This window comes from Carettochelys insculpta, chromosome 29, assembly GCF_033958435.1.
Source record: "Carettochelys insculpta isolate YL-2023 chromosome 29, ASM3395843v1, whole genome shotgun sequence".
In the NCBI taxonomy this organism is placed as follows: Eukaryota; Metazoa; Chordata; order Testudines; family Carettochelyidae; genus Carettochelys; species Carettochelys insculpta.
This window is the reverse complement of record NC_134165.1, coordinates 13,409,519-13,434,858: the sequence shown is the minus strand read 5'-3', so window position 1 is coordinate 13,434,858 and position 25,340 is coordinate 13,409,519. Positions and strand designations below refer to the sequence as shown.

Genomic DNA, 25,340 nt, shown 5'->3' with positions numbered 1-25,340 from the left:
TACGAGCTCAGGTTTTATTCAGAAACAGTGTGTGAGTGGCTGCCGCAGCCCCAAGGAGAGGCCCCCCGGGCACCCGCCCAGGGAACAGCCAGACCAGTCTCAGAGGTAAAAGCAATGGCTCCGGGCACTCCCAGGCAGCAGCCAGCAAAGGCCCTGGGGACCCACAGGACACTCCTGGTGTGTTCTAATCCGGAGAGGCGCCCAGCTTCCCATTTCACATCACGGCTGCTGCAGGCACCGTGCGTCCGCTGGGCAACCAGCCCCAGCTCCCCCGTTGGCACCAGGGGCAGGGGGGAGGCCACCCTAGAAAGCTGCACGCCTGCAGGCCGCGGTCTGTAGCCACCCGCCTCTTGCGCCCACGGTCACGTGTCTGGATCCCCCTGGTCCTGCTCTGTGTGCAGCGCCCACCACAGGCCTTTGTCCTCCACGCGGCGGAAAATGGCGGGGAAGGTCTTACCGCCGTTCCGTTGGACCTTTTTCCCCTCCTCCGTGCAGGTCCCCAGGAGCCCCATGATGGGATCGCTGCCCTGGCGGGAGAAAGGGCAGTCGTTGGCGACACCTCCCACTGCCCAGGGGACTCCGCTGGCTTGGCTTTCTGCAGCCTAAGGGGCACATGGTCCAGCTGTCTCCACCGCACACCCCTCAGAGCCTTGCCGGTGGGCAGCCCTCTGCCCTGCCAGGAGATCAGACCCAAGCAGGTATCAACAGGTGCGGACCAACAGCAGCTGGCTGCAGAGATCGGGGCTGGGGGCGGCCAGTCAATCCACTGCTCTGAGAGAGCTGGTGGCCCATGAATGGTCCATACAGGCCTGCCAAAGCACATTCAGGCTGGGTCCTGATAGCTAGTGCATCACCCCCTTCCCCAACCCTGCCATAAGCAGCCAGCGTGCGAACACGCAACGAGAGAAGAGGTTTCCGTGCAAGCCAGGTTTCACTTTCCAGCTTTCTATGGGCTTCTCAGAAACCCCAAACCACAAGAAGAACCATCTGCGGATTGCGTCAGCCCGGGATGGGTGCAGGGCTGACACTCCCCTTCTGGGCTCCTGCCTCTCCCCCCCACTGCTGCGCCCCTCACCCTTACCAAGTCCTCCAAGGGCACGGGGGCGAAGAGCGGGTGCTCGCAGAAATGCCTGACCATCCACTCGTGCACCTCTTCCACGTCAGTGATGGTGTACACCAGGCCCTGCACGACAGCCCCCCGTCAGTGAGGGATGAAACCAGTACAGCGATCCCAGCCAGCTGGGAGGAGCGTGCACAGGGGCGGCCAGAGCCTTGGGAAACCTAACGGTTGCACCAGGCATGGGGCAGAAAACCCACAGAAGGGCACATCTCTCCTCCAACCAACTGCAATGGGAGGGGAACTCTCTGTTTTGGTCAAGGGACCTTTTCCCTAACCCTACAAGGTGCCAACTCTGACAAGCCCTGGCAACTACGCTCTCTTGAAGAATTTGCCAGGCTGCTTCTTTGCCTCCACCCCAACACCAGGCGGAAGAGCGGTCTTGGCCTGGCCCTCGCCACGCCCTAGGGCTGCGGATTCTGGTGCGTGTTCCTGACTGCGTCATCCCACTCCATCAATCGAAGAGCAGTCGTTTGTTCCTGGAAATTCCTGAAAACTTGGCAACTGCAGCTCCGCCCCAGGGACATGGTAGCGGATTTGACTGTGACTCATGGAGCCAGGTGGAGCCAACACCTCTTCGCTGCCCTGATTTGATCAGCTGGTTAGGATCCCAAAGGGATGGGGCAGGAAGGAGCAGCCGGGTGGCCCGGGGCGGCTCAGTCACAAGCGGACAGGTGGCAGCAGGCTTGCTCTGCCAACAGGAAGCCTTCTCAGCGCAGCTCTGCAGGAAGCAGGGCAAAGGGTACCCTCTCGGGGCTGGGACCCGCGCTTCTCATGCAGTAAGCGGAGCTTATTCACCATACTCTGGGGCAGTGGCTCCCAACCTTTGCAGGAACACGGCACACTTCTGTGAGACAATTCCACGGTATGCCCACTTTTTCCGGCTGAGTCTCAGCTGGGAGTCAGGCCTGAGCCCCCAGACAGTGCAGGGCTGGTCAATTTCTCCCCTCCCCCTGTAAGCAAAGAGCTGAGGGAATGGGCATTGACTACCCCAGGCCCTGGATCAGCAAGGCTGCCCGATTCCCAGCTAGCACGGGAGTGGTCAATTTCCAGCTCTGCAAAGCCGGAAACCGAGACCCCGCACCAGCTCGGATTCAGGCAGCCCCCAGCTGGCACGGGGTCATCTAAGTGTACCAGGAAATTTCATCGTTCTCCCCACTCCCTGCAAAGAGCTGGGGGAGGGGAAACTGATGGCATTTCTGGGGCACATTTGGTCAGTTCTCACAGCACGCCAGTTGAAAACCACTGCCCCAGGGTAGCCAGGCTTGATAGAAACCTGCACCCTCCGTTGGCTGAGCACAGACTCTTCCTGCCTGCTGAGCCATGGCTAAGTCACATCCAGGGCCCCCTGGAGCCTGAAAAAATAACCAGTGGAACAGCCCAGATGTCTGCGTTCAGCACTTTCCAGGAAACCGGCATCTCACCACCAACGCAGGCAATCAACTGGGCTCCCAGCCTCACCTGCTTACTGATTTAGAAATAGACGCCTGCCTTAGGGGAAGAGAGGGGTTAAACCCTGGGGGTCAGGGCAGCTTTTTCCCTAGCCAGAGGGCCTTTTCTCCGAGACCCCCACCAAGCCTCAGCACCCCGACCAGCAACCACTCCCCACTCACCCCCACCCGCAGGACGTAGGCGTATTCAGCCAGCAGCGTCGAGCTGATGATCCGCCACTTGTGTTTGGTCTTTTTGAAGTGCGGGTCCGGGAAAAGGAAGAACATCTTGGACAGCTGTGAAGAGAGGGAACATGAAGTCAGGCAGGGACTGGAAGCTGGAGGGAGAAGGAGAGACTGCGAGACCTATAAGTCACCACAGCCAGCAAACACTTCTTTGACCCACTGATATCACCAAGGCTACGGATGCAACCCCCTCAGGACTGCAGCTACCAGAGCAATCTCTTCCCCAGCAGCATTCCCTGTAAGCTGAGTGCTTGAGCGGCTGCCCAGGCGAGATTCAGGTGCCGCCCAGATGATTAGCAAAATGCACACAGCCAGCACACTATGTTACTATTGGTGGTGCACATCACAAAGACTTTGGTGCACATAACAAAATTTATTCTGCAGATGGATGGGGAAAAGGAGAGGGACCGCTGCTCCCCAGGCAGAAGAGTGTACACTACAGCAGCCCTCAGCCAGCAGAAGTGTATCCAGGTCCAATTTGTGAGAGGGGCTTTGCCCACTGAGCTTGTTTAAAGAAGTGCAGCATTGGGGTTTCCCCTTTTCAGGTGGGAAGCTGCGAAGCCTTTCATTCAAGAGAAGCTCTCCTTCAAACGGGAGCAGGCGAAAAATGTCCAGACAGCATGGTGATGGGGGCCTTATAGAAGCTTAGCTATCCTCTTCCTAAAGGAGCCGGGGGGCAACGTTCCCCCTAACTTTTCCATCCAAGGGTGGAATACATTTTGCTAGATGCGCTGAGGCATGTGTGGACATGCAGCACCAACAGAAACATGCCACCAGTTCATCAGCTGGGCAGCACCCGAGTCTCTCCTAGCTGGCTGCCCAAGAGCTCAGCTTACAGGGAACGCTGCTGAAAGAGTAGGCAGTGAGGGCATGTGCTCCCCAAGGATGACACAGATTGAAAGCCGGAAACCCCAAACTGCCTGCGACATCAGTAGCAGAGCCCCAAGGCTGCTGGTATCTCACCTGTCCCTTGTGGAAAAAGTTGGGCAGGTGTTTCATGGCATTGCTGCGGATACAGGCGATGTTCTGGTACTGCCCAGGGTGGGAGGCTCTCAGAGACTGGATCCGGTCACGGACGTAATCAGAGACCTTCACGCGGATCTCCAGGCCCAGCATTAATGTGTTGGGGAAGAGGGGAGACAGCTCGACTGCAGGAAGGAGAGAGGCATTAGACAAGTGTTCAGAACAATGAATCCCGGAGAGCTGCTACCCAGGGACATATCCCAGCTTGGGAGGTGGCTGAATCAGGATAGCAAAACAGGTCATTCCTACTTGCCATAGCAGAAGCCTGGGCCGAATACAAAATCCTGCCACTTTTCAGGATCATAGAAGCCTAGGGCTGGAAGAGACCTCAGGAAGTCATGGAGTCCAGCCCCCTGCCCAAAGCAGGATCAACCCCAACTAAATCATCCCAGCCAGGACTTTGTCAAGCAGGGACTTAAAACCCTCTAGGGATGGAGATTCCACCACCTCTCTAGGTAACACGTTCCAGTGCTTCACCACTCTCCTGGGGAAATAGTTTTTCCTAATATCCGACCTACACTCTCCCTCTGTAACGTCACACCATTGCTCCTTGTCCTGCCATCTGACACCACTGACAACAGCCCCTCTCCATCCTCTTCAGAGTCCCCCTTCAGGAACCTCAAGTCGGTTGTCAAATCACCCCTCACTCTTCTCTTCCGCAAACTAAGTAAGCCCAAGTCTCACAGCCTCTCCCAGCGTTTTCTGAAACACTTTGAATCCTGCATCTGACGAAGTGGGTCTTTGCCCACGAAAGCTCGTGCTCACACATTTCTGTTAGTCTATAAGGTGCCACAGGACCCCTCGTTGCTTTTGCAAGTCACGTGCTCCAGTCCCTCTCCAACATAGCCACATCCTTTCTATACTGGGGGGCCCAGAACTGGACGCAATACTCCAGATGTGGTCTCACTAGTGCTGAATAGAGGATCTGCTGGAAATGCTCGTCTTCATGGACCCCAACATGTCACTAGGCTTCTTGGGCTACAAGGGCACACAGACACATATCTAGCTTCTCATCCACTATAATCTCCAGGTCCTTTACTGCTGCATGGCCATTTAGCCAGTTGGTCACTAGCTCGTAACAGTGCTTGGGATTCTTCCATCCCAAGTGAAGGGCTCTGCACTTGTCCTTGTTGAACCTCATCAGATTTCTTTTGGCCCAATCCTCCAACTTGTCTAAGTGACTCTGGACCCCATCCCTACCCTCCAATTTATCTACCTGCCTTCTAGCTAAGGACTGCAACCCTGGCTCATTGTAGCATGCTCAACTTAAAGCAAGCACCACAGTTATGGGTACAGCTGCTCTAGCCCCCACAGGAGCTATCATCCCAGGTAACCAGCCCTCTCAGAGGCACATGACCGTCAGCGCAACCCTCTTCCCCCACTGAGCCCAGGCTGTGTGCCGAACTGACGAAAGAGACTAGTTCCACTAGCAAGACAGCAGTAAGACTCAGCTAAACACACGTGGTTCCCCATCACGTGATTTGGGATGCAAAGCTGTGAACACAGACAGACATGCCCAAGTTGCTCACAGGAGTCACAGCACGAAGATGGGCATGGAGCTGAATATGGAGGAGGAAGAGACGTCCCCCAGCAAACCCACACCCTTCTTAGGAGCATCCCTCCCACCTGCCACCCCGCCAGCCTCAACCACACCCGCCTATCTAGAACCTACTGCATCCAGACTGATGGAAAAGCATCACTGGGAAGTTACCCAACAAACCCCCGTAACCGCAGCCGATATCAGCGAACTCGACATGCGCCTGGTGTTTCGCTCTCTCCTCGGAGTCCTTCGGGTCATCATGACGGTCATCTTTGGTCAAAGGGGGGAAGAACTCAGGGTAGTATTCAGCCCAGTTCATTTCCTCAGGTTTCGTGGGACTAGAGGGAGAGGGGAAGGGATGGAGCTGGATTAAAAGCGAGGACAGGAAAGCACCAGCGTATTGCGATTCAATTGGTATGGGGACATAGCTTGTGCAGTAACCACCCAACAGGATAAAAATGTCCTTGCTTTGGAGCATTTCAAGCAAACAAAACACTAAAAACTTCAAGGCTCAATCCTGCTCTAATGAATAAATTAGATTGAGCCTAGTCTAATTTGGCACTGAATGGTGCTTCTTCACCCAAGTGCTCCAAATCCTCTTTCGATTGGGAGTTCTTTGGGCAGGAGCCATATCTTTCTCCATGACCTGACAGCACATTAAAGTAGCACTTCAGAAAGCAACAAACCCAGCGTTTTCTGAAACACTTTGAATCATGCATGTAAATATATTAACACACGGACATTATTAGCCACCTCCTGAGACTCCTCCCAAGGAGGCTTTTAAGGCATATTGCTGAAACAAGACCCATTCTGTAGGCAGGGCAGGGCAGGGCACCACTCGGAAGGCTGTGCTTTACAAGCAAATACTGCTTATGCCAGCAAACCCCACTTTTGCTGGAGTAGCTTATTGCAGATGCCCAGAGCGAGACAAGCAATACTGATAAAACCAGGGCTCCGGCCATGTAACTACATTCACACTTTTACTGAACAACCATTTTGGATAAAAATCACAGGTCCTCGCTTCCCTGAAGGGCGCAACATGTTGGCACAAGATGGTAGGGTACAACCCTAGCCTCAACATAGCCCTTCCCATGCTAGTCAAGACACCGCTTCATGTCCCGGGCAGCATCCCCTGCCTTGTCTACACAAGCTAATCAGAAAAAACTTAGGTGGGTTATGCTCCTAGCTCTCTGGCATACCCTTCACACACCCTGGAAGAGGAATGGATGCGGGAGCCGCTCATCTTTTCTCTCATAACAATGGTTTCTTGTGGTCCCATTGGGAGAGGGAGAGAATGATTCGTTCCCCCTGGTGTGGGGGTTCACGGTGAGGGTCTCTCTCCCTGCTCAGGGGCTCTCTCACAAGAAGGGAGGAATCAGGAGGGCCCAGGGCTCTTCCGACCCTCCAGGTGGAGGGTGAGTTGAGATTAAGGGCCCCCCGCGGGCTGAGTGAATTGGAGACCGAGGGTCTCCCAACGCGGGGGGTGGGCAAGACGAAAAGGGCTCCCCGGAAGATTGCGGGGTTCAATGGGGCAGGACGCAAGGGGACTCCTAGGACAGTGGAGACTCGACCCGAGGGGGCTCAGGGGATTTGGGGGCGCCCCCCACTCACTAGCACAGGGTGTGGTCCGCCAGGGGGTTGGAGTGAGCCCGCTGCCGGTAAAAGCGCTTCTGGGGCGGGGCCGCCGCCATGGCGCCGGGGAGCCCGCGACCCACGTGGAACCGCCCGCAGCACGGCTGCAGCTGGTGTCGCAGGAACCGAACGTCACAGGAAGTGCGCCGCGAGCAGCGCGGGCCTGCTTTAAAGGGCCCGCCGCAGCCTCTGCCTCCCTCCTCCCCGGCCAGGCCCTTGGCCTCTCTCCACAGCCCCGCCCCTTCGAGCCCTGCCACGCCACGCCCACTGCATTCCAGCCCCGCCCCTTGGCGCTTCAGCCCCGCCCACTAACCTCAGCCCCACACAGCGGTTCCACAGCCAGACTTCCAGCCACTGAATCCCAGCCCCACCTAATGACTCTCAGCCCCGCCCACGGACCCCTCAGCCCCACCCACCGGCCTCCCACTTTCCTCCTGACCCCAAACCCAGCTGACTCCCAGTCCAAACCCATTGTCCTTCCAGCCCCCATCGTACTGGCCCTGGTCCCAGCACCTCTGATCCACCCAACCCTCATCATGGTCGCTTTCTGAATCACTGACTTCCCATCTCCACCTACTAACCCCCCAATGCAAACCCATTGATCCCCTAACCCTATTCTACTGCCCACCAGTTCCACCGCCCCTCCAATTCCCATTTTACTAACCCCCGCCCCACTGACGCCCCAACCCAAGTCCACTGATCTGTCCATGCTCAGCTGACTGATCCTGAGCACAGTGACCCTAAAACAGCAAATGCAGTGCCCCCACAACTCTCAGACCACTTGATGATTACCAATGGGCAGTGGGTAACGCAGGCAAGGCAAGGCAAGGCATTGCCTTCCTAAAACTGCCCACACTCTGGCTGGCCAAAGTGTCTGGGGCCACAGGGCAGCTGCCCAGCCCTCTGTCTGGCCAGGAAGAATCAGAACATGATGAGGTGCCCAGCTCTCTGGCCATTTAGGAAGGACTGAGCCACAGCATGACTGCCTGGCTCTCAGGCTGGCCAGGAGGGGTGGGCCTGGCAGTGTTCAGGAGCTGGGGGCAGTAATCTAGCGTGGGGGCTGAGCTTGGCTGCATGGGGGGGAGGAGGTTAGGCAAGGGGCAGGGATTTGGGCAGATGGGGTGGGGCTGAGACTTGCCTTCTCCAGCTGGCTATTCATCCACAACCCATGTGGTTACCTGCTCTGTTCATTCCCATGAAAGCTCCTGACATTGGCCTCTGTCGGAAGACAGGATCCTGGGCTAGATGGACACCAGTGACCCAGTGTTGCTGCCTTTATGTTATGACTTCCACCCCCACATACACAAACTCCCCGATTCCCCAACCTCCATTCTACTGACCTCCACAACCCAAACCCATTGACACCCCACATGCCCATTGGTCCCAAAGTCCCTTTCTGCTCCTCCAATCCTCTGAACACCCCCTATCCGCACAGTCCCCTCAACACCCCCATTCACAAACTGTCTAGTGGCAGGGTGACCAGCTGTCCCGTTTTCCCTGGGACAGTCCCCTATTTAAGCCGTCTCACAGGTGTCCTGACTTTTAAGAAAATGTGCAAATTGTCCCATATTTTGCAGGGCTCCTGTTCCCTGGCACCCAGTGTCTCAAGGCAGCAGCCCCCGCTGCCAGGGAGCTCCCCCGCTTGGTGGCTGCCCCATTCCCTGGCAGGCCACAGAGGCAGCCCTCACTGCTGATTAACTCTGCCGTGGGGCAGCCTCTTCATTCCCTGGTGCCCCCCTGCTGGGAGGTAGTGGAGCCCCCGTCCTCCACTCCCGCTCCTCAGGAATCTGTGGATCCCCCATTCCTGGTGTCTCACTGTGGGGCAGCTGCCTCCATCGCTGAGGAGCCCAGACATGGAAGAGCAGCCCCCCATCCCCAAAGGCTGGGGCCCCATATTTGCCATAGGGCCATGGCTATCCAGTGGGAGAATTTTGCTAAAACCCCAGTGTGGGCAGTACTGCTGGGATCCTGGGAGGTTACAGGGATGCATAGAGATTGTATTATGGACCTTACACACAGGTACCAACACAGTAGCACCATGGTTGTTTCGTACACAGAGATACACAATCAGAGTAAAAGGGGAAGAGATGGAATTAAAGGAACCCTCCTCCCACCCTCCACACACATGTACATACATCCCTGTGGCTAACACATGGGATGGCGCCAGGACATTACTGGAAGCCAATCCAGCGGGGGAATTTTGGGGCTGAAGATAATTATGAGTCATGCACCTTATGCCTTTGGCTGTTCACATCTCTGCGAAGTAATGTGCAATTAGCAAAATGCATGAGAATGCTGAGGAAATGGGGGATTTGGGCAGGGTTTTGCAAAGGACAAAGGCTGCTTGCTTTTCCCAGCATTTCCCGCCTCATTAGCACTAGCTCTCTGCATGGCCAGATTCCCTTTCTACACCCCTGAAAGTGCTTAACGGAGGATGAATCAAACCTCACAGCTTCCCCTGGCAAACCTGAGGCCCAGAGGTGGCAGTTCACATGGGCTACGTCTACATGCGAAGCCTACATCGAAGTAGCCTATTTCGATGTGGCGACATCGAAATAGGCTATTTCGATGAATAACGTCTACACGTCCTCCAGGGCTGGCAACGTCGATGTTCAACTTCAACGTTGGGCAGCACCACATCGAAATAGGCGCTGCGAGGGAACGTCTACACACCAAAGTAGCACACATCGAAATATGGGTGTCAGGAACAGCTGCAGACAGGGTCACAGGGCGGACTCAACAGCAAGCCGCTCCCTTAAAGTGTCCCTCCCAGACACAGTTGCACTAAACAACACAAGATCCACAGAGCCGACAACTGATTGCAGACCCTGTGCATGCAGCATGGATCCCCAGCTGCCGCAGCAGCAGCCAGAAGCCCTGGGCTAAGGGCTGCTGCACACGGTGACCATAGAGCCCCACAGGGGCTGGAGAGAGAGCGTCTCTCAACCCCTCAGCTGATGGCTGCCATGGAGGACCCCGCTATTTCGATGTTGCGGGACGCGGATCGGCTACACATGCCCTACTTCGACGTTCAACTCGTGGGGTTAGCGACTTCGACGTCTCGCCGCCTAACGTCAAATTCAACTTCGAAATAGTGCCCAACACGTGTAACTGTGACGGGCACTATTTCGAAGTTGGTGCCGCTACTTCAAAGTAGTGTGCACGTGTAGACGCGGCCCTAGTGTCCTCTTACGTGGGTTTTTCCAATTGTGCCTTCATTCAAAAGTTGCAGTCGTACCCTGCCGTATGGATTGCAACATACCGGTGCCATTGTCATGCAGATTACTCTAGCAGGGTTGAATCAAATGTTTCACTCTCAGTATGAACAATATATCTGCAGCCTACAGCCAGATCACATGCTCGTTGAGTGTTTCTTGGTGAGTCAGAGGGATGTGAAAAACACATTACTGTTTTGGCACACCACTGTATTGCAGCAGTCAGTCAGCATGGCTCTGTGCTGGATACATCATCCTGAAATGACACATTCTATACTACACTGGCTCCAAAGTTAATTAAATGCTCCTGCTAGCTATATTCCAAGAAGGGTGCAGGGCTCAAACATGGGGAGGCCCCATTACTTCTGAGCATTCCCAGTAAGAATTAATCCATGGTGAAAACCTGGTGCATTGAGAGCAAAAAATTATATTCTGGCTCCTAAAGAAGGAAGCCCTTGGGAGGGGGTAACCTTTTCAATATCCTCTTGAAATTCTCCACCCCCAGCCCCCACAGAGGACGTAGGATTCTTGCTACCAGTGCCAGCAACATGAGATCATTTTGTCAACTAGGTCACAGTTTGCATTTGTGACAAGAGCAGAGGAACCAACTCTCATGTTTTGGTGTGGCACAGGCTGGGTCAGAAAGAAGTTTGCACAATGGGCCAGGCACATTTTGTTATGTGCTACACTCGCCCCTGCAGGATCAAGTATTAAGCATGGTTAGAATCAGAGCGTTGAAGCAGACTGACCAGCGGGCTGATCCTACAGGGCAAATTCTCCGTTCCTTTGTTGGTGGTGAAAAGCTCTGAAATAAGTAAGTCTTGGAGAACAGGTTGTAATTATCTCCCTGACCCATCTTTCCAGCTCTCTCGCCTCCGGTGATACACAGGGCCGCTCCAACCGGATGGATATGGGAAAAAGCAAACTTCTCTTTCTGCTTTCCCAAAGAATGTTTAGGGCAGGGGGTCAGCAACCAAGCTAACAAGAAGAGCCTTTTTTTTTCCCAATTTGGTTAAAAAGCTCAATCATTCGAGAGCTGCGATGCATGTGAACATGAGACGGGAGACGATCTTTAACAACGAACATCAAATCAAACTTTACGAAACCTCCGTTTTAAGAACAGCGCACACATAATGGATTTGTAATGTGACACATGTTTACTGCAGGATGTTCACAAACTTTTTTACATATTCTGTCTCCTCACACTTTACATGTATGTTTGTTCCACCATCTTCCTGACTTTCACTCCCAAACCTTCTCTCTCTCTGGAGGGCACCCGGGGAAGTTAGCCACTGTTTCAAGATCACATCTCGTTTGCTATTTAGAGATGAGGTGTTCAATTTCAACTGCCTTGTGGGTTATCCTGAGAAGGAGCAAGGCTAAGGGAGTAAACCCTGACAGAAAATCCGGAGGGGAATCCTTAGGCGGTTCTGTGCCAACTTCTGGCATTGACCCGGCAACTCCTGCAGCTGAGCTGGTACCAGACGTAGAGGTTATCCTCTCCTTTGGACTACATAGGTAAAGGCGAGAGGGGAACACTGGCATCTGGGCAGCCCAGGGTCCCAAAAAATTGCCCAGGCTCGCGCCTGGAGAGGTACTCCAGCATCGCTTAACAGTGTTGAACCAACACGGGAGGTAACAGATACTGGTTATAAGCTCTTGCTCGACTGGCGTAGAGAACGAGCGCCAGGGGTTGCCTTCGACGGTGGGAGAGATCGTCACATCTCACTGGACAGTCACTGCCCGCCTAAAGCTGGGCAGCCCCTAGCCAGTAGGGTACTGTCCCACCACAGTTCACCTGCCTCACTGGGTGCGCGAGGCTTAAGGTTCCCAAACCTGACAAGTGACTGAAATTTGAGCACCAGGCAAACCAATAAGAAAATCAACAAGAAAAGGAAACCATCAAAGTTTTAAGCTTGCTTGCTGGAATGTGTGGACCATGCTGACCGGTTTGACTGAAGATCTTCAGGACAACAGCAACAACCGAAAGACCGCTGTCATCAATGAGGAACTGAAGAGGCCCCAGGATGACATTGCTGCTCTGCAAGAGAAGCAACTCTCAGATTCGGGATTTCGAAAGGAAAAGGACTACATCTTTTTCTGGCAGGGTAAAGCCCAAGAAGAACCCACGGAGCATGGTGTTGGCTTCGCCATCAGAAACACCCTTCTACAAATGGTGGAATTAGTCATGGGCAGATCAGAAAGACTCCTTCAGGTCATACTTCAAACTTGCGCTGGTCCTGTCCACCTAATCAGCGCTTACGCCCCGACCCTGTATGCCGCACCGGAAGTAAAAGACAAGTTCTATGACGTGCTTAATGCTGCCATAGTGCAAATACCTGCTCGCGAACAACTGTACATTTTGGGTGACTTCAATGCAAGAGTTAGAGCCGATCGTGACTCATGGCCTTCCTGCTTAGGCCACTTTGGTGTGGGAAAAATGAATGAAAACTGACAGCATCTTCTCGAACTTTGCATGTACCACAATCTGTGCATCACAAACACATTTTTCCAAACCAAGCCACAGCACAGAGTGTCATGGAGACACCCACGCTCAAAACACTGGCATCAACTAGATGTGGTCATCGCTAGATGTGATAACCTCAGAAACGTCCTTCTGACACGCAGCTATCATAGTGCCAACTGTGATACAGCTCACTTGCTAGTTTGCTCCAAACTCAAGGTGATTCCCAAGAAGCTGTACCACTCTAAATCAACTGGAAGGCCCCACATTGATGCCAGAAAGACGGAAAACTCAGAGAGAGACGAAAAGCTCAGAGAGACCCGCGAGGAGAATCTGCGCAGCAGCCCTGGGAGTGCTGATGTGACATCCAGACGGCAGCATCTGAGGGATACAATGTACAACACGGCCTTGTCAGTGTTTGGAAGAAGAGCCAGAAACACAAATGACTGGTTCGAAGCTAACTCCAGTGAGATGATTCCAGCCATCGAAAAGAAGCGCGCTGAACTCCTGGAGTACAAACGCTCGCCGAGCCGGAGTACGCTGCAAGCACACAGAGCAGCCAGAAAAACAGTACAGCAGACAGCCAGGCGCTGTGCCAACAACTACTGGCTTGAGCTATGCAGCAGCATCCAGACCAGTGCTGACTTTGGTAATCTCAAGGGAATGTACGAGGGCATCAAGAAGGCATTAGGACCCACCCAGAACAAGGTGGCACCTCTGAAATCCAAATCTGGTGAAGTCATCGCTGACAAAGCCAAACAGATGGAGCGCTGGGTCGAGCACTACTCCGAGCTGAACTCGCACGAGAACATTGTGGCTGATACAGCCCTTGATGACGTCGAGCTCCTACCAGTAATGGACGAACTGGACCAGGAACCAACTGTGGATGAACTAAAGAAAGCCATCGACAGCATTGCAGTAGGAAAGGCCCCGGGCCAGGATGGTACCACCACAGGTAATCAAGTGTGCCACGGACACTCTCCTGGAACCCCTACATGAGCTACTGTGCCTGTGCTGGAGAGAGGGAGAGGTTCCACAGGACATGCGCGACGCTAACATCATAACCTCGGATAAGAACAAAGGAGAGAGAAGTGACTGCAACAATTACCATGGAATCTCCTTCCTAAGCATCACTGGTAAACTGTTCGCTCACGTCATCCTCGGCAGACTCCAGAAGATTGCTGAGTGGGTGTATCCCGAATCACAGTGCGGATTCCGCGTAGAGAGATCTACCGTTGACATGGTCTTCTCTCTGAGGCAGCTGCAGGAGAAATGCAGGGAGCAGAGGAAGCCACTCTATATTGCCTTCATCAACCTGACCAAGGCCTTCGACTTGGTCAGCAGGGATGGACTGTTCAAACTGCTCCACAAGATAGGCTGTCCACCACAGTTACTCAAGATGATCCAGTCTTTCCACGAAGACATGAGAGGAACCATCCAATATGACGGCACATTATCGGATGTTTTCAACATCAGGAGCAGCATCAAACAAGGATGCGTCCTTGCTCCGACATTGTTTGGGATCTTCTTCGCGCTCCTCCTGAAGCACGCCTTTGGATCTTCAACAGAGGGCATCTTTTTGCACACAAGATCTGATGGGAAACTGTTTAATCTTGCAAAGCTGAAAGCTAAATCTAAGGTGTGGGAAGTCCTCATCAGAGATTTGCTGTTCGCAGATGACGCTGCTGTAGTGTCACACACAGAAGACCAGCTTCAGAAACTGCTGGATCGGTTCTCCAAAGCATGCAAGGACTTCCGGCTTTCCATCAGCCTAAAGAAGACAAATGTACTTGCTCAGGACGTTGCTCACCCTCCATCAATCAGCACTGACAACTATTCATTAGAGGTTGTCCACGAGTTCGTTTACCTCAGGTCCACCATCACTGACACACTGTCATTGGAGTCTGAGCTAAATAGGAGGATCAGAAAAGCAGCCACAACTCTGTCCAGACTCAGCGAGAGAGTGTGGAATAACATCAAGTTGTACACCCACACCAAAATGCAAGTCTACAAAGCCTGCATCCTCAGCACCCTCCTTTATGGCAGCGAGTCTTGGACCCTGTACGCCCGCCAGGAAAAGAGGCTGAACGTCTTCCACTTGCGCTGCCTCAGGAACATCCTTGGAATATCATGGAAGTACAGAGTGTCCAACACCACTGTCCTTGAGCAAGCTGGAATCCCAACCATGCACACCCTCCTCAGGCAGTGGCGGCTCCACTGGCTTGGCCACGTCAAAAGGATGAATGATGGAAGGATCCCAAAAGACATCCTGTATAGTGAGCTAGCCTCTGGCAAAAGACCTCCCGGACGCCCCCAGCTGCGCTACAAAGATGTTTGTAAGAGGGACCTCAGGGAGGTAGACATCGAGCCAATCAGCTGGGAAGAGCTGGCAGACCATCACAGCAGATGGCGGCAGTAACTACACAAGGGCCTTCAGAAGGGTGAGATAAGGATCAGACAGCTAGCAGAGGAGAAGTGAGCCCACAGAAAGCACACTAAGGACTTGCCAGACACCCATTACACATGCAACAGATGCAGCAAGGACTGTCACTCTCATGTGGGCCTTCACAGTCAGAGTCGACGCTGCAAATGATCCCAAATGGAACAACGAAGGGCGCGATCCATAGTCTACATAGACTGAAGGATGCTACTACTACTACTGTTCTATTTTTGGTTTTTAGACATTCAGCATTTATCAGAAATAATGAGGAGTGAGTTTTTTTGGTTTGTTTTTTTTACAGTACTTTGCAATTACAGTGTCAGGCACCTCAGAGAAGTCCTTAAAGAGACACATGAGGATCTGGAGCTGCAGATTGCAGACCCCAGGATTAGGGGCTCTTTCTCTCCCCCCATGGCAGTCACTCGGTGCAACTTTCATGGCATTGCTGCAGAATCAAAGGGACCCATTGTACATCAGAAAGAGCCTTAGGCAGAGGTGGACAAGGTACTCCAAAAGTTACTTGAGTAAAAGTGAAGCTGCTTTCACTTCTGGATACTCGAGTACAATCAAGATGTGATGCGTGCATGCGTCTGTGCATTTTTACTCAAGTAGTTTTCCAGAGGGACACCGGTGACTTGTACATAAGCATATCTCCCCTCCACCCTACCCCCAATAAAGCAGCTGCACTTTTACTCAGGTAACTTTTGGGGTACTTTGTCCATCTCTGGACTTGTGGCCCAGGAACGCTCTGAAGATGATTGTCTCCAGGTGTGTGTATGACCAGAAAATTTAACTGTGGCTGAGGGCGTAACCTGTTCTCTATACGAAACCAGTCTTCCATTCCCTTGCACAAGCTCTCAATTGTCAGGGGACCCACAGGACGGATTTTGCTGTGGTCTCACGTATTTCTTGTGGTCCCTCTGCTGGGACCAAAAGGGAAGTTTCTTTCTGTCTCAGGACTTCATCTAAAGTCTTTTGCCATAGCTCATGGTGATTCCTGGAAGGAGACTAGTAGCCTGAGTACTCGAGGAGTTCTGTCATCTTGACCAGGATGGGCAGCTTTGAGGTTGTGAAACAGGCTTTGTGGTCAGAATGGTCTCATCCTCTGACAACTTCACAGTAATTGAAGTGACTCACAGAGCGAGAACGATAAGCCTATGACATTGTGCAGAAGTGGGCCACTTCCCGGCTGTTCCTGTTGCTGGCTTCCAAAGCTGGGCTTCCCTTCAGAGACAGGCCTTGGGGGCGAGGGCTGCGGTAGCGTGCCAGAGGTATGGCTTCTACGGGAAATGTTCCTTGCGCAAGGCGAGCTGCAGAGGAAGTGGAATCTGTGGGACCTGGGCCTACAGAGAAACACAGGGCAGTGAGGCATGGCATGTTCAACAGACTGAGCAAAGGCAGGCTCTGCCCCACCCCTTCACTTCTGTGGAAGAGCCGAAGGGTGCTGGAGAAGGTGGCTACTCCCTGTTCACAGCCTTGAGCCTATGAGACATGATCCCCCCAGCCTGGACGCTATTTCTGAGGTTCTGGAAGTTTGCTGGAGTTTCCCACAAATCCCAGCCAAGGTTCCTTCTAGTGTCTTCATTCCATGGGTGGAACAAATTTTGTTCTGTGCACCAAGGCATACAGAGATGTGCACCTCCAATAGAAACACATGCTGCCGGCTGTGAGCACTCTGCTAATCAATTGGACAACAACCCGAATCTCTGTTAGGTGGATGGCCACGTGCTGAGCTTAAACGGAACACTGGTTGCAGCTCTCCAGCCCACACTCAGTTGGGACACTACTAGGGAGGACATTCCCTTTTTCAGCACATCCCACAATGCACCTCACTTCTGCCAGTGCCTCCTGCTGCTGTTTGTCAGAAGCTGGAGACAGATGGCAGGAGAGAGATTGTTTGATCAATACCTGTTTGGTCTACTCCCTTGGGGGCACCTGGTACTGGCCACAGTCGGCAGACAGGATACTGGGCTGGATGGACCTTTGGTCTGACCCAGTATGGCCGTTCTTCTGACAATTTTCAGGTGTCTCTTGAGCAGACACCAAACTTATGGGCAACTGCGTGGCGGCCTCTTGAAAAGCCAAAGTTAAGTTGCTAATATAGCTGGGGAGAGCTCTGAGCTGTTGATTGACAAGAGAATCTTGTGCCTTGAGCCTGTTTTTCTCACGAGGTCCTCAGAGAACATTAGGAAACTTTTCCCTGTATAACTACAGCACCAGCAGCGAGTTGGCAGCTCAGGGTTCCCCATAAGGTGAGTTACTCAGGACCCCCATGGTTATGGCTGCTGGCACCGGTTTGCCACCTGCATGAGCGACGGAAGAGTTAACAGCCAAAGAGCTGCTATAGGGCACTCCAGCGACCCATGGTTCTGACGCACTTCAGGGCACGTGAATGAGAAGCCTGGCTCCTCTGACAAGAAGCAAACAGGACATAGTTCAAGAGTAACGGATCTTGGTACAACCAGCAGCTTCCTGTGCCCCAAGAAGCTGCGGATGAGCGAACACAAGGGCAGCTGGGGTCTCGCCAGTGACGTCTGGAAGTGTTTGCAAGCTAGCAAAAAGAGAACGGGGACTTTTATTTGCTTGACTCTGACCTGACAAAGCCTTAGTGTGCCTCTCAGTCACTACCACTGCCCACCCTCTGCACGATATTAGATGGCTGCTGTATTATGGGAGCCAGGAGCCATTCCAGAACCGAGGAGGAAGATGGCTACAGAGGAGCAATCAACTGTGATAGGAACTGGCATTTAAGGAGCATTCTCCAGCTTTACACAGGGAAAGAATGACATCAATTTAGCTCATTCTCCCCTCTGGTCTCCACTTTGGAGGGGTCTGCAGGTGGCTCAGCCAGACATAGCTGGAACAGCAAGAGACACATGAGAATTTAGTAACAGCAACGAAGGGTCCTGTGGCACCTTATAGACTAACAGAAAAGTTTTGAACATGAGCTTTCGTGAGCACAGACTCACTTCATCAGATGCTGGTCTTGGAAATCAACCTGGCCCTGCAGATTTCCAAGACCAACATCTGATGAAGTGAGTCTGTGCTCACGAAAGCTCATGCTCAAAACTTTTCTGTTAGTCTATAAGGTGCCACAGGACCCTTCGTTGCTGTTACAGATCCAGACTAACCCGGCTACCCCTCCGATACATGAGAATTTAGGAAGCTTTTGAGTTGCAACTTGTCAACAAGTCAGCTTATCTGAAGGCACATGCCACCAACTGGTACCTGGCCTCTGTTTACCTTAGAAAGGAGATAAATTAAAGGGAGTTGATAGAATAATGAAAGTGCTGAAGAAGATATATTGGTAGCTGTTGTCCTCCCTGTACAACAACACAAGAATAAGGAGATATTTAGGTAAGCTACAATGTGGAAAATTCAACATTCTTCCTCTTTCTTTAAACTCTTGTACTCCAAGTAGAGCTGGGTCATTTACAAGTCTCCTCCACTCCCAGGACAAAACTTCTAGCTGGCCCCAGGAGTACCCCAGTTGTCCTTCAGCCTCAGTAGCTCTTCTCCACATTGTCCAAGGTCGTCTTCTTTGGCGTTTGCCTTGTGGGTTCCACTGGAGAGCTTGACGGACTATGCTGGATGGTGGTTTTTTTGAGTGTGCGGCCTAGCCATCCCCACTATCGTCTCCCCCATGATGGACTATGCAGACAGAAATATCTACAAAGAAAATTCAACTCTGGGTGAAAGGAATGGCACTTAGCCTCTGGAATTCATGACCATGGGATATTATTGAGGTTAAGAGCTTGGAAAGATTCAAAGAGCATCTGATGTTGGTATGGATAATAAAAATATGGAAAGGGTATCAAACCTCATGCTACTGAACTAAGCTGCGAGATATAGCAATCAGGATAAAACCAAATGAGGGAGACAGATTATCCCACGGCCTCTGCTGTTGTGGGGTTCTTATACTTTCCTTTGATGAAGCTGGTGCTGGCCGCTGTCAGAGACAGGCTACTGGGCTAGACAGAGCAGGGGGCTGATATAGGTCTCTTGTTCCCTGGGTAGATGCCCAGTGTTCAGCCAGGGCTCTGTGCCCTCTCTTGAAGGAGCTGCAAGTGATGGTCCCCAGTGAGAGAGTTTAAAACCTACCCCATCCCAGGTTCTGATTCCTTTCGCAATAAGCCTCATGCTTAGCTCATCATGTCCTTCTCCCAGCAAGGGATGTAAGAGAGTATCCACACAATGCTACCAATTACTTGCAGCTCCCCCATTCCTCAAGCAAATAAGGAGTGTCTGGCTCAGCCTCTGTCCCTGGTTGTGCCAGGATCAGGCAGTTTCCCCTGCTGCTGCTCTGCGTGTAAAAGACTGAGCCAGCACACAGGTTGGTTCTGCTTCTGTCCCCCTCTTCCCAGCCCTTGGTACTCTGTGTTTAAAAGGCTGAGCTGCACACAGGCTAGCTCAATTTCTGTCCTCCCTATGGGGATTGGACCCTTGCCCCACTCCACCCCTTCCCTACTAGATGGCATTTAAATACAGAGCAGCAGGGGAGAGGGGAAGAGCCCAATCCCCATGGCAGGAACAGAAGCTGAGCCAGCCAGGGTGCAGCTGAGCCTTTTAAATGCAGAGCAGTGGAGGAAAGGGAAGCAATTACCTGAGTAACCACCAGAAATGTTGGCAGTTACTCAGCTGCCAGATTACTTGCTCTTTAACATCCCTACTCCCAGCTGCAGACAACATTAATTCTCAGCCCATTCCACTAAATGCCCTCATCAGATGTCCGATGAGTTTGGGGCTGGCAGTGTGAGGCTTAGGACACATTCTTCCTTGTGTAGAGCTCAGGAAGCAATTGGTACTGTGAAGCTAGGATGTGTAAGTATAACGGTGCCTGCAGATGGCTTATAATGGGAAAATCCAGGGGTGAAATTAAGTGGGTACATCTGGGTGCACAGCTCCAGAAGAGCTGGCTGAGCTGTGGCGCAGCCGGCACGGATCTGGGTTGCAGTAGGACTGTGCCAGTAAGATGTGTTAAGTTAGTTTCACTCTTGGGAACTTACACAACATTGTTAGCCCTGGGTAGCCACGTTAGTGATATAGTGAGCTGCAGGGAAAGTGGTGTGCCCCTAACTAGCAGGATGTGAGATGTTTTGAGCAGCATGCTGAACCTGGAGTGGAAGTCCCTGGTGAGCATGGATAAACAATGAAGATGCCAAGCTAGAGTCCTCAAATGAAGGCAGTAATTAGCTCTTCACCTATTTGCTGGCCTAATTATATCTCCTGAACAAGCAGGGCTGGCTGTTTGGAGGTGGGGTCCCAAGGCACTGCCCTGCTGGGTAAGCATTTAACTGCAATGTGCCTGCACGGTGGCACTATCATCCTTGTGGCTCAGCACAGGTGGCTGTCCGTGGAGAAAGGGATGGCAGCTAGTGAGGGGCTCTTGCCCTCTGATCCCAGTCACATAGAAAGAGGCTAGAGGCCTGGGAGTGACCCCCTGAGTATTTTATTTACAAATGCTTTTTCTGCGTACATGCATTAATTATTGAAGAAAACTCAAGCTTGTGGGCAGTGTCACGGATGATAGTAATCATGGCAATCCCATTCAAATGCTCTTGTCCCACAGTTGAACAGTGATAGTGTCTAAAGTGTTTACATTGGAGGCACCATTCTGGGCTGACGACGCGCCTGATGGAAAATGGATTGTAAGTGCGATGAGGAAAGGAGCAGCTTCTTGTCTGTGTTTGTACAGCCGCCCAAAGCCATGGGGGCCTGCCAGGGCCAATCAGAGGGGGGGACCATGAGAGCCATTTGGCCTTGGCCTCAAGTTCAAAGGGGGTCTGAATGGTAAACACGAGAGACACTGTCACCATTCAGCTATGGGACAAGAGCACTGGAATGGGCTTGTCGTGCTTAATATAATCTATGACATTGCACAGAAGCTAGAGTTTTCCTCAATAATTCATGCATTTGTACAGAAAAAGGCTAGAAAAGCATTTATTATATAAAACAATTACATCTTTCTTTCTTAGAATGTCTTATTTTGTTTTTATGTGTTGGCATTTTTTATTTTAATTACAGCTTGGAAACAGCAGGCAGGGACCTGGGTTGTAATAGGACAAATTTTAAGTTAGGTTCACCCCTGAGGAAATCACACGATGTTGTTAGCCCCGAATAGCCACATTAGTGATATAGTGAGCTGCAGGGACTGTGGTGTGCCCTTTGCTGGAGGGACATGAGATGCCTGGAGAGTGCATGCTGGGCCTTGTTCTGTGATTAGCACTCCTTGTGGCTAACGTAATAATTAATAACAAACGAGTGCAAAATTTTGCTGGGGCCCAGCCCCTCTTTGTGCCCCAACTGCTTTCTAGGTGCGGCGGATCTCTAGCCAGGTTCGGCCTTGCTTGGATGCTGTAACGATGACGCTCCATAGAAACAAACGCCTAGCAACGGCCAAGGATGGACCACCGGCTCCACATGAGGAGAACTAGGCTCCGCCCCCTGGATCTCGTCCTCCAATGGGAGCATCTGAATAGCTCCGCTTATCCAATCGGAAGGCGGAGGGTGGGACCGCCTCCTGCAAGATGGCTGCGTCCGGGCAGCCGCCTTTCTCCCACGTGGAGCTGGGCGGACCGGGGGCTGTTCGGGTGCTGCTAGAGGCCACCCCCGAGGGGCTGGAGGCCGTGTTCCCCCGGGAGCTCGAGCTCTTCGCTGACGCCTTCCCCGAGGAGACCAGCTACAGCTTCTGCGGCCACGTGTTAACCATCGGCCAGCACCACGGGGCCCGGCTCGGGGTGGCAGCGCCCGTCTGGGAGGCGGTGAGGGTGGAAGGGGACGCTGGCTGGGAGGGTTGGGTTAGTAGGGGGTGAAATGGGGGGCTGGTGCAGAGTGGGGGCTAAGGAGCTCTAGGGTGCAGCAGGAGGATTAAGTGGGAGATTAGGAGGCTCTGAGGAGGGTTGTCTTAGGTACAGGGGGCAAGGGGGAAATAATAAGATGTCTGACAAAGCCGTAGGGAAGAGCTGGAGTGTGGGGGGTTGACTGGAAACCTTCGGGCTGTGGGGTTGGGGTTCACAGAGCGCATGCATGCAGGGGCTAGCAGCTCAGCTCATAGCGGAGGTGTGTGACTGTAGAGATAGGGGTGTCCTGGTGCTCCATAGGTGGGGAGCAGCTGGTTCATCGGATAAGGTGGGGGCTGTCTGTACAGCTCCAGAGATGGCCCTAGCCTTGGAAAGCGGCAGCCTCTTAATTGTTCCTCTACTCCAAAATTCCTGTTCTCCAGCTGCAAGTTAGGTGATTTTGTGGAAGAGTAGATCTGGGACCCATCTAGCTTAGAATCTCATCTTTGTCAGACATGTGCAAGAAACATAGACTCGTAGGGCTGAAAGGGACTTCAGGAGGTCACCTAGTCCAGCCCCTGCTTCAAGCAGGATCAACTCCACCTAAGTCACCTCAGCCAGGATCTTGTCAAGCTGGGACTCAAAGAAGCCCTGTAACAGGCTGCTATGGAATAACCAGCCTTTAGAGGAAGTTTTTCCCCCAAATCTATCAATGTAGAGTCAATGCGAGAGTATCTGTCTCCTTATGCTTTTGTTCTCCTGTTCCATATGTCACTGGATGGCCTCATTCTCCATCTATACATCTGCCCTTCTCATCTCTGCACTGAAGGCTGTGACCCTGTGCAAATATTTTGAGGAGCAGAAGCTCAACTTCTGGGGCAAGAAGGTGATAGAGCTGGGCGCTGGGACGGGTATCGTGGGCATCCTCGTTACCCTGCTTGGTATGTGCAGTTGCTTGCCAGGGGAGCTGAAGCATTGTGGGTCAGGAGAGGGATGTACAGGGGTGGGGAGTGCCCTGCATTAGCTAGTAGCTAGAGATAGCAGTGTTCTCTCTAATGTTTTCCATCCAAGTGCAGAATAAATGTGATGTGCACCAAGGCGTGTGGATGTGCACCACCAGTGGAAACACATCCTGGCAGCAGTGGGCACCTTGCTAATCATCTGGGCGGCTCCTGAGTCTCTCCTGAGTGGCTGCCCAAGCACTCAGCCTACAGGGAACACTGATAGACTCAGGATGAGACACATGGAAGTATTGCAGGGTTATGGATCCAGGGGGCTAATAGAAAATCATGTCGCATCCTACTAATGCACACCAGGAGGGTTGGATTTTCCTGCTAAGCCTCACCAATTTTTTTTGGCTTGCTCTTGTCTTTTGCAGGTGGAGAAGTAACAATCACAGATCTCCCTCTAGCCTTGAAGCAGATACAGGAGAACGTCAATAGGAACATACCTGCAGAGGATTCAGTTCGGGCCAGAGTTTGTGCTCTGTCATGGGGTTTGAACCACGAGGAGTTCCCGAGGGATTACGACTTCATCCTGGGTGCAGACGTAGTCTATCTGAAAGACACATACCCCCTGCTAATCAGGACTCTCCAGCACCTGTGTGGTTCGCATTCAACCATCTACCTGTCTTCCAAAATGCGGCAGGAGCACAGCACGGCTGTGTTTTATGAGCGACTGCTCCCATTGCACTTTACTTCAGAACTGGCCCACAGAGATGAAAATGAGAACATTAATATATACAGAGTCACCAGCAAGCAGAGTAGCTGAGGGTGGGGCAGACCTTTCCCCTTGGGGAGAAAGGGGCAGACACAATATGGCCTTGGGGTTTTCCCAACTTTTTTAAAACCAGCTTTTTATACCAGCACTATAAAACCAGCTAAATGAATGACTAACAGCCAAAATGTTGCACGTGGTTGTGCTGACTCCTCCTAGCTGAGGATGTTTATGGTCCAGTTTTCTCCTTTCTGCCGGCACCCTGGACCCAAGACAATAGCAGCCACCCCAAATCTGGGTAGAGGACCTGGGTTGGAGCAGTGATCCAGACCTAGACAATGAGGGAGTCAGTTTTTTTTACTGTCAGTGGAAGTTCTAAAAGCCAAGAGCTTTAAGGGGATGGCTGTATTGGTCCTGTCCCTGGGCCCCTGGCCTTCCAAGCCACTGAAAGGCCAAGTGACTTGTAACAACTAGCAAGAGCATTGTCTCTTAAGAGACACAATAGTGCCTTATTTATATTATTCAGCTAAATATATTTTTGTAACTTTTCATATTTGAATTAATATTGGATCTCATGTGTCACTCTCCTCCTTGGGAGTTGTGGGGGAGGGGAAAAAAGCATTAAAATCAAACTGTAAATGACTAGAAATCATTTTGTACTCCCCGGAAGCAGTCTTAGGCAGTGGAATCCCAGCGTCTGCTTGTGCACAGGACACCTGCCTTCTGTAATAGGTGATGAATGTTCTAACATGGAGCTTATTTAAATGAAGATGAATGTGCGTGTGCTCATTATATTCTGGAGGAGCTTTAAGTTGCACAGCCTGTGGGAATGCTTGGACTCTGCCACAAGCACAGCTGCTTTATGCAGAGGAGGGAGCAGTGGCACTTCTGTGCCTGCCCATAGGTACGCTGGAGGGGTGGTGACTATAGGGCTGCTTGCTTTCCAAGTGCCCACGCCTACCTTGTAACTCATGTTCCCTTCCTGGGGAAAGTCTTGGGGCTCCATCACAGGTGCATGTCAGCATGTGCAGTACCAGGGCTCGTCGGACATGGGTTCTTGCACTGTTGGGAAAAGTCTCTCTGGGCCCTGCTGGCAGTCTAGTTGGGTTACATGGAGCAGCTATCAGTGTTAGCATCTGCAAAAACAAAAGGAGTCTGGTGGAATCTGAAAGACGAAAGGTGTGTCTACACTTGCATTCCTCTTTTGAAAGAGGTATGCAAATGAGGTTAATTAAAATGCAAATTATGTATACATTTGTCATCCTGTTTGCATATTCTAATTTCAAAAGAGCTTCTTTCCACAGAAGAAAGCCACTGTAGGCACTGCTCTTTCGAAAGTAAATCCCATTTTTTGAAAGAATCCTTCCCATTAAAAAAAAGGGAAGATTTAGTTGGGCATAAGCTTCTGTGGGTAAAAACCCACTTGGTAGATCGTCTCCCCTTCTCACTGCCTATGATTAGTGGTAGTGAAGGGGAAAGTGGAGGCTGGGGTCTCAGGACTCCTGGGTTCTGTGGCAGGTGGGGGGAGGGCAGTCAGGACTCCTGGCTCCACCCGCCCCCCCGGGGCGCCCTGGTAACCTACAGTCACAAGACTGGGCTGGGGCTGCTGGGGCCAGGTGAAGAAAGACGGTTTGGTCCCGCCCTCACTGCTCTATCAGCCAATAAAACGGCTGTTCGTTTCCCCCGCTTCCCTGCCATTGGCTGATGTCACCCTGTGCTATCGTCCCATCACCTCCGC

At 52.2% G+C, this 25,340-nt stretch overlaps 2 protein-coding genes across 8 annotated transcripts; one reads left to right on the top strand and one right to left on the bottom strand.

Moving 5' to 3' along the window:
- Window positions 1-25,101, bottom strand: METTL1 (methyltransferase 1, tRNA methylguanosine). 7 transcript variants are annotated; one of them, XM_074980232.1, is made up of 8 exons: window positions 24,856-25,101; window positions 24,564-24,738; window positions 23,337-23,443; window positions 5,489-5,694; window positions 3,757-3,941; window positions 2,731-2,844; window positions 1,082-1,183; window positions 1-527 (listed from the first exon to the last, which is right to left on the bottom strand). In XM_074980232.1, the coding sequence occupies exons 4-8, from the start codon at window positions 5,673-5,675 to the stop codon at window positions 363-365; spliced, it is 753 nt and encodes a 250-aa protein (XP_074836333.1). In that variant the 5' UTR covers window positions 5,676-5,694; window positions 23,337-23,443; window positions 24,564-24,738; window positions 24,856-25,101; the 3' UTR covers window positions 1-362. The 7 variants fall into 7 exon arrangements, with proteins under 7 accessions (XP_074836333.1, XP_074836332.1, XP_074836334.1 ...); XM_074980231.1 differs by having other exon boundaries at window positions 23,337-23,439; XM_074980233.1 differs by having other exon boundaries at window positions 23,337-23,439; window positions 24,564-25,101.
- EEF1AKMT3 (EEF1A lysine methyltransferase 3) lies at window positions 21,635-24,455 on the top strand. The gene is made up of 3 exons (XM_074980234.1): window positions 21,635-21,868; window positions 22,716-22,827; window positions 23,265-24,455. The coding sequence occupies exons 1-3, from the start codon at window positions 21,635-21,637 to the stop codon at window positions 23,654-23,656; spliced, it is 738 nt and encodes a 245-aa protein (XP_074836335.1). The 3' UTR covers window positions 23,657-24,455.
- Window positions 25,102-25,340: the final 239 nt, after the last annotated feature.

Coding starts and splice junctions, on each gene's coding strand:
- METTL1 (XM_074980227.1), bottom strand. CDS start 7,047: ATGGCGGCGGCCCCGCCCCAGAAGCGCTTTTACCGGCAGCGGGCTCAC. Junction 1,184..2,730: donor CCTACGTCCTGCGGGTGGGG/GTGAGTGGGGAG, acceptor GCTGTCGTGCAG/GGCCTGGTGTACACCATCAC. Junction 528..1,081: donor CCGTGCCCTTGGAGGACTTG/GTAAGGGTGAGG, acceptor TTCTCCCGCCAG/GGCAGCGATCCCATCATGGG.
- EEF1AKMT3 (XM_074980234.1), top strand. CDS start 21,635: ATGGCTGCGTCCGGGCAGCCGCCTTTCTCCCACGTGGAGCTGGGCGGA. Junction 21,869..22,715: donor CAGCGCCCGTCTGGGAGGCG/GTGAGGGTGGAA, acceptor TCTGCACTGAAG/GCTGTGACCCTGTGCAAATA. Junction 22,828..23,264: donor CATCCTCGTTACCCTGCTTG/GTATGTGCAGTT, acceptor TGTCTTTTGCAG/GTGGAGAAGTAACAATCACA.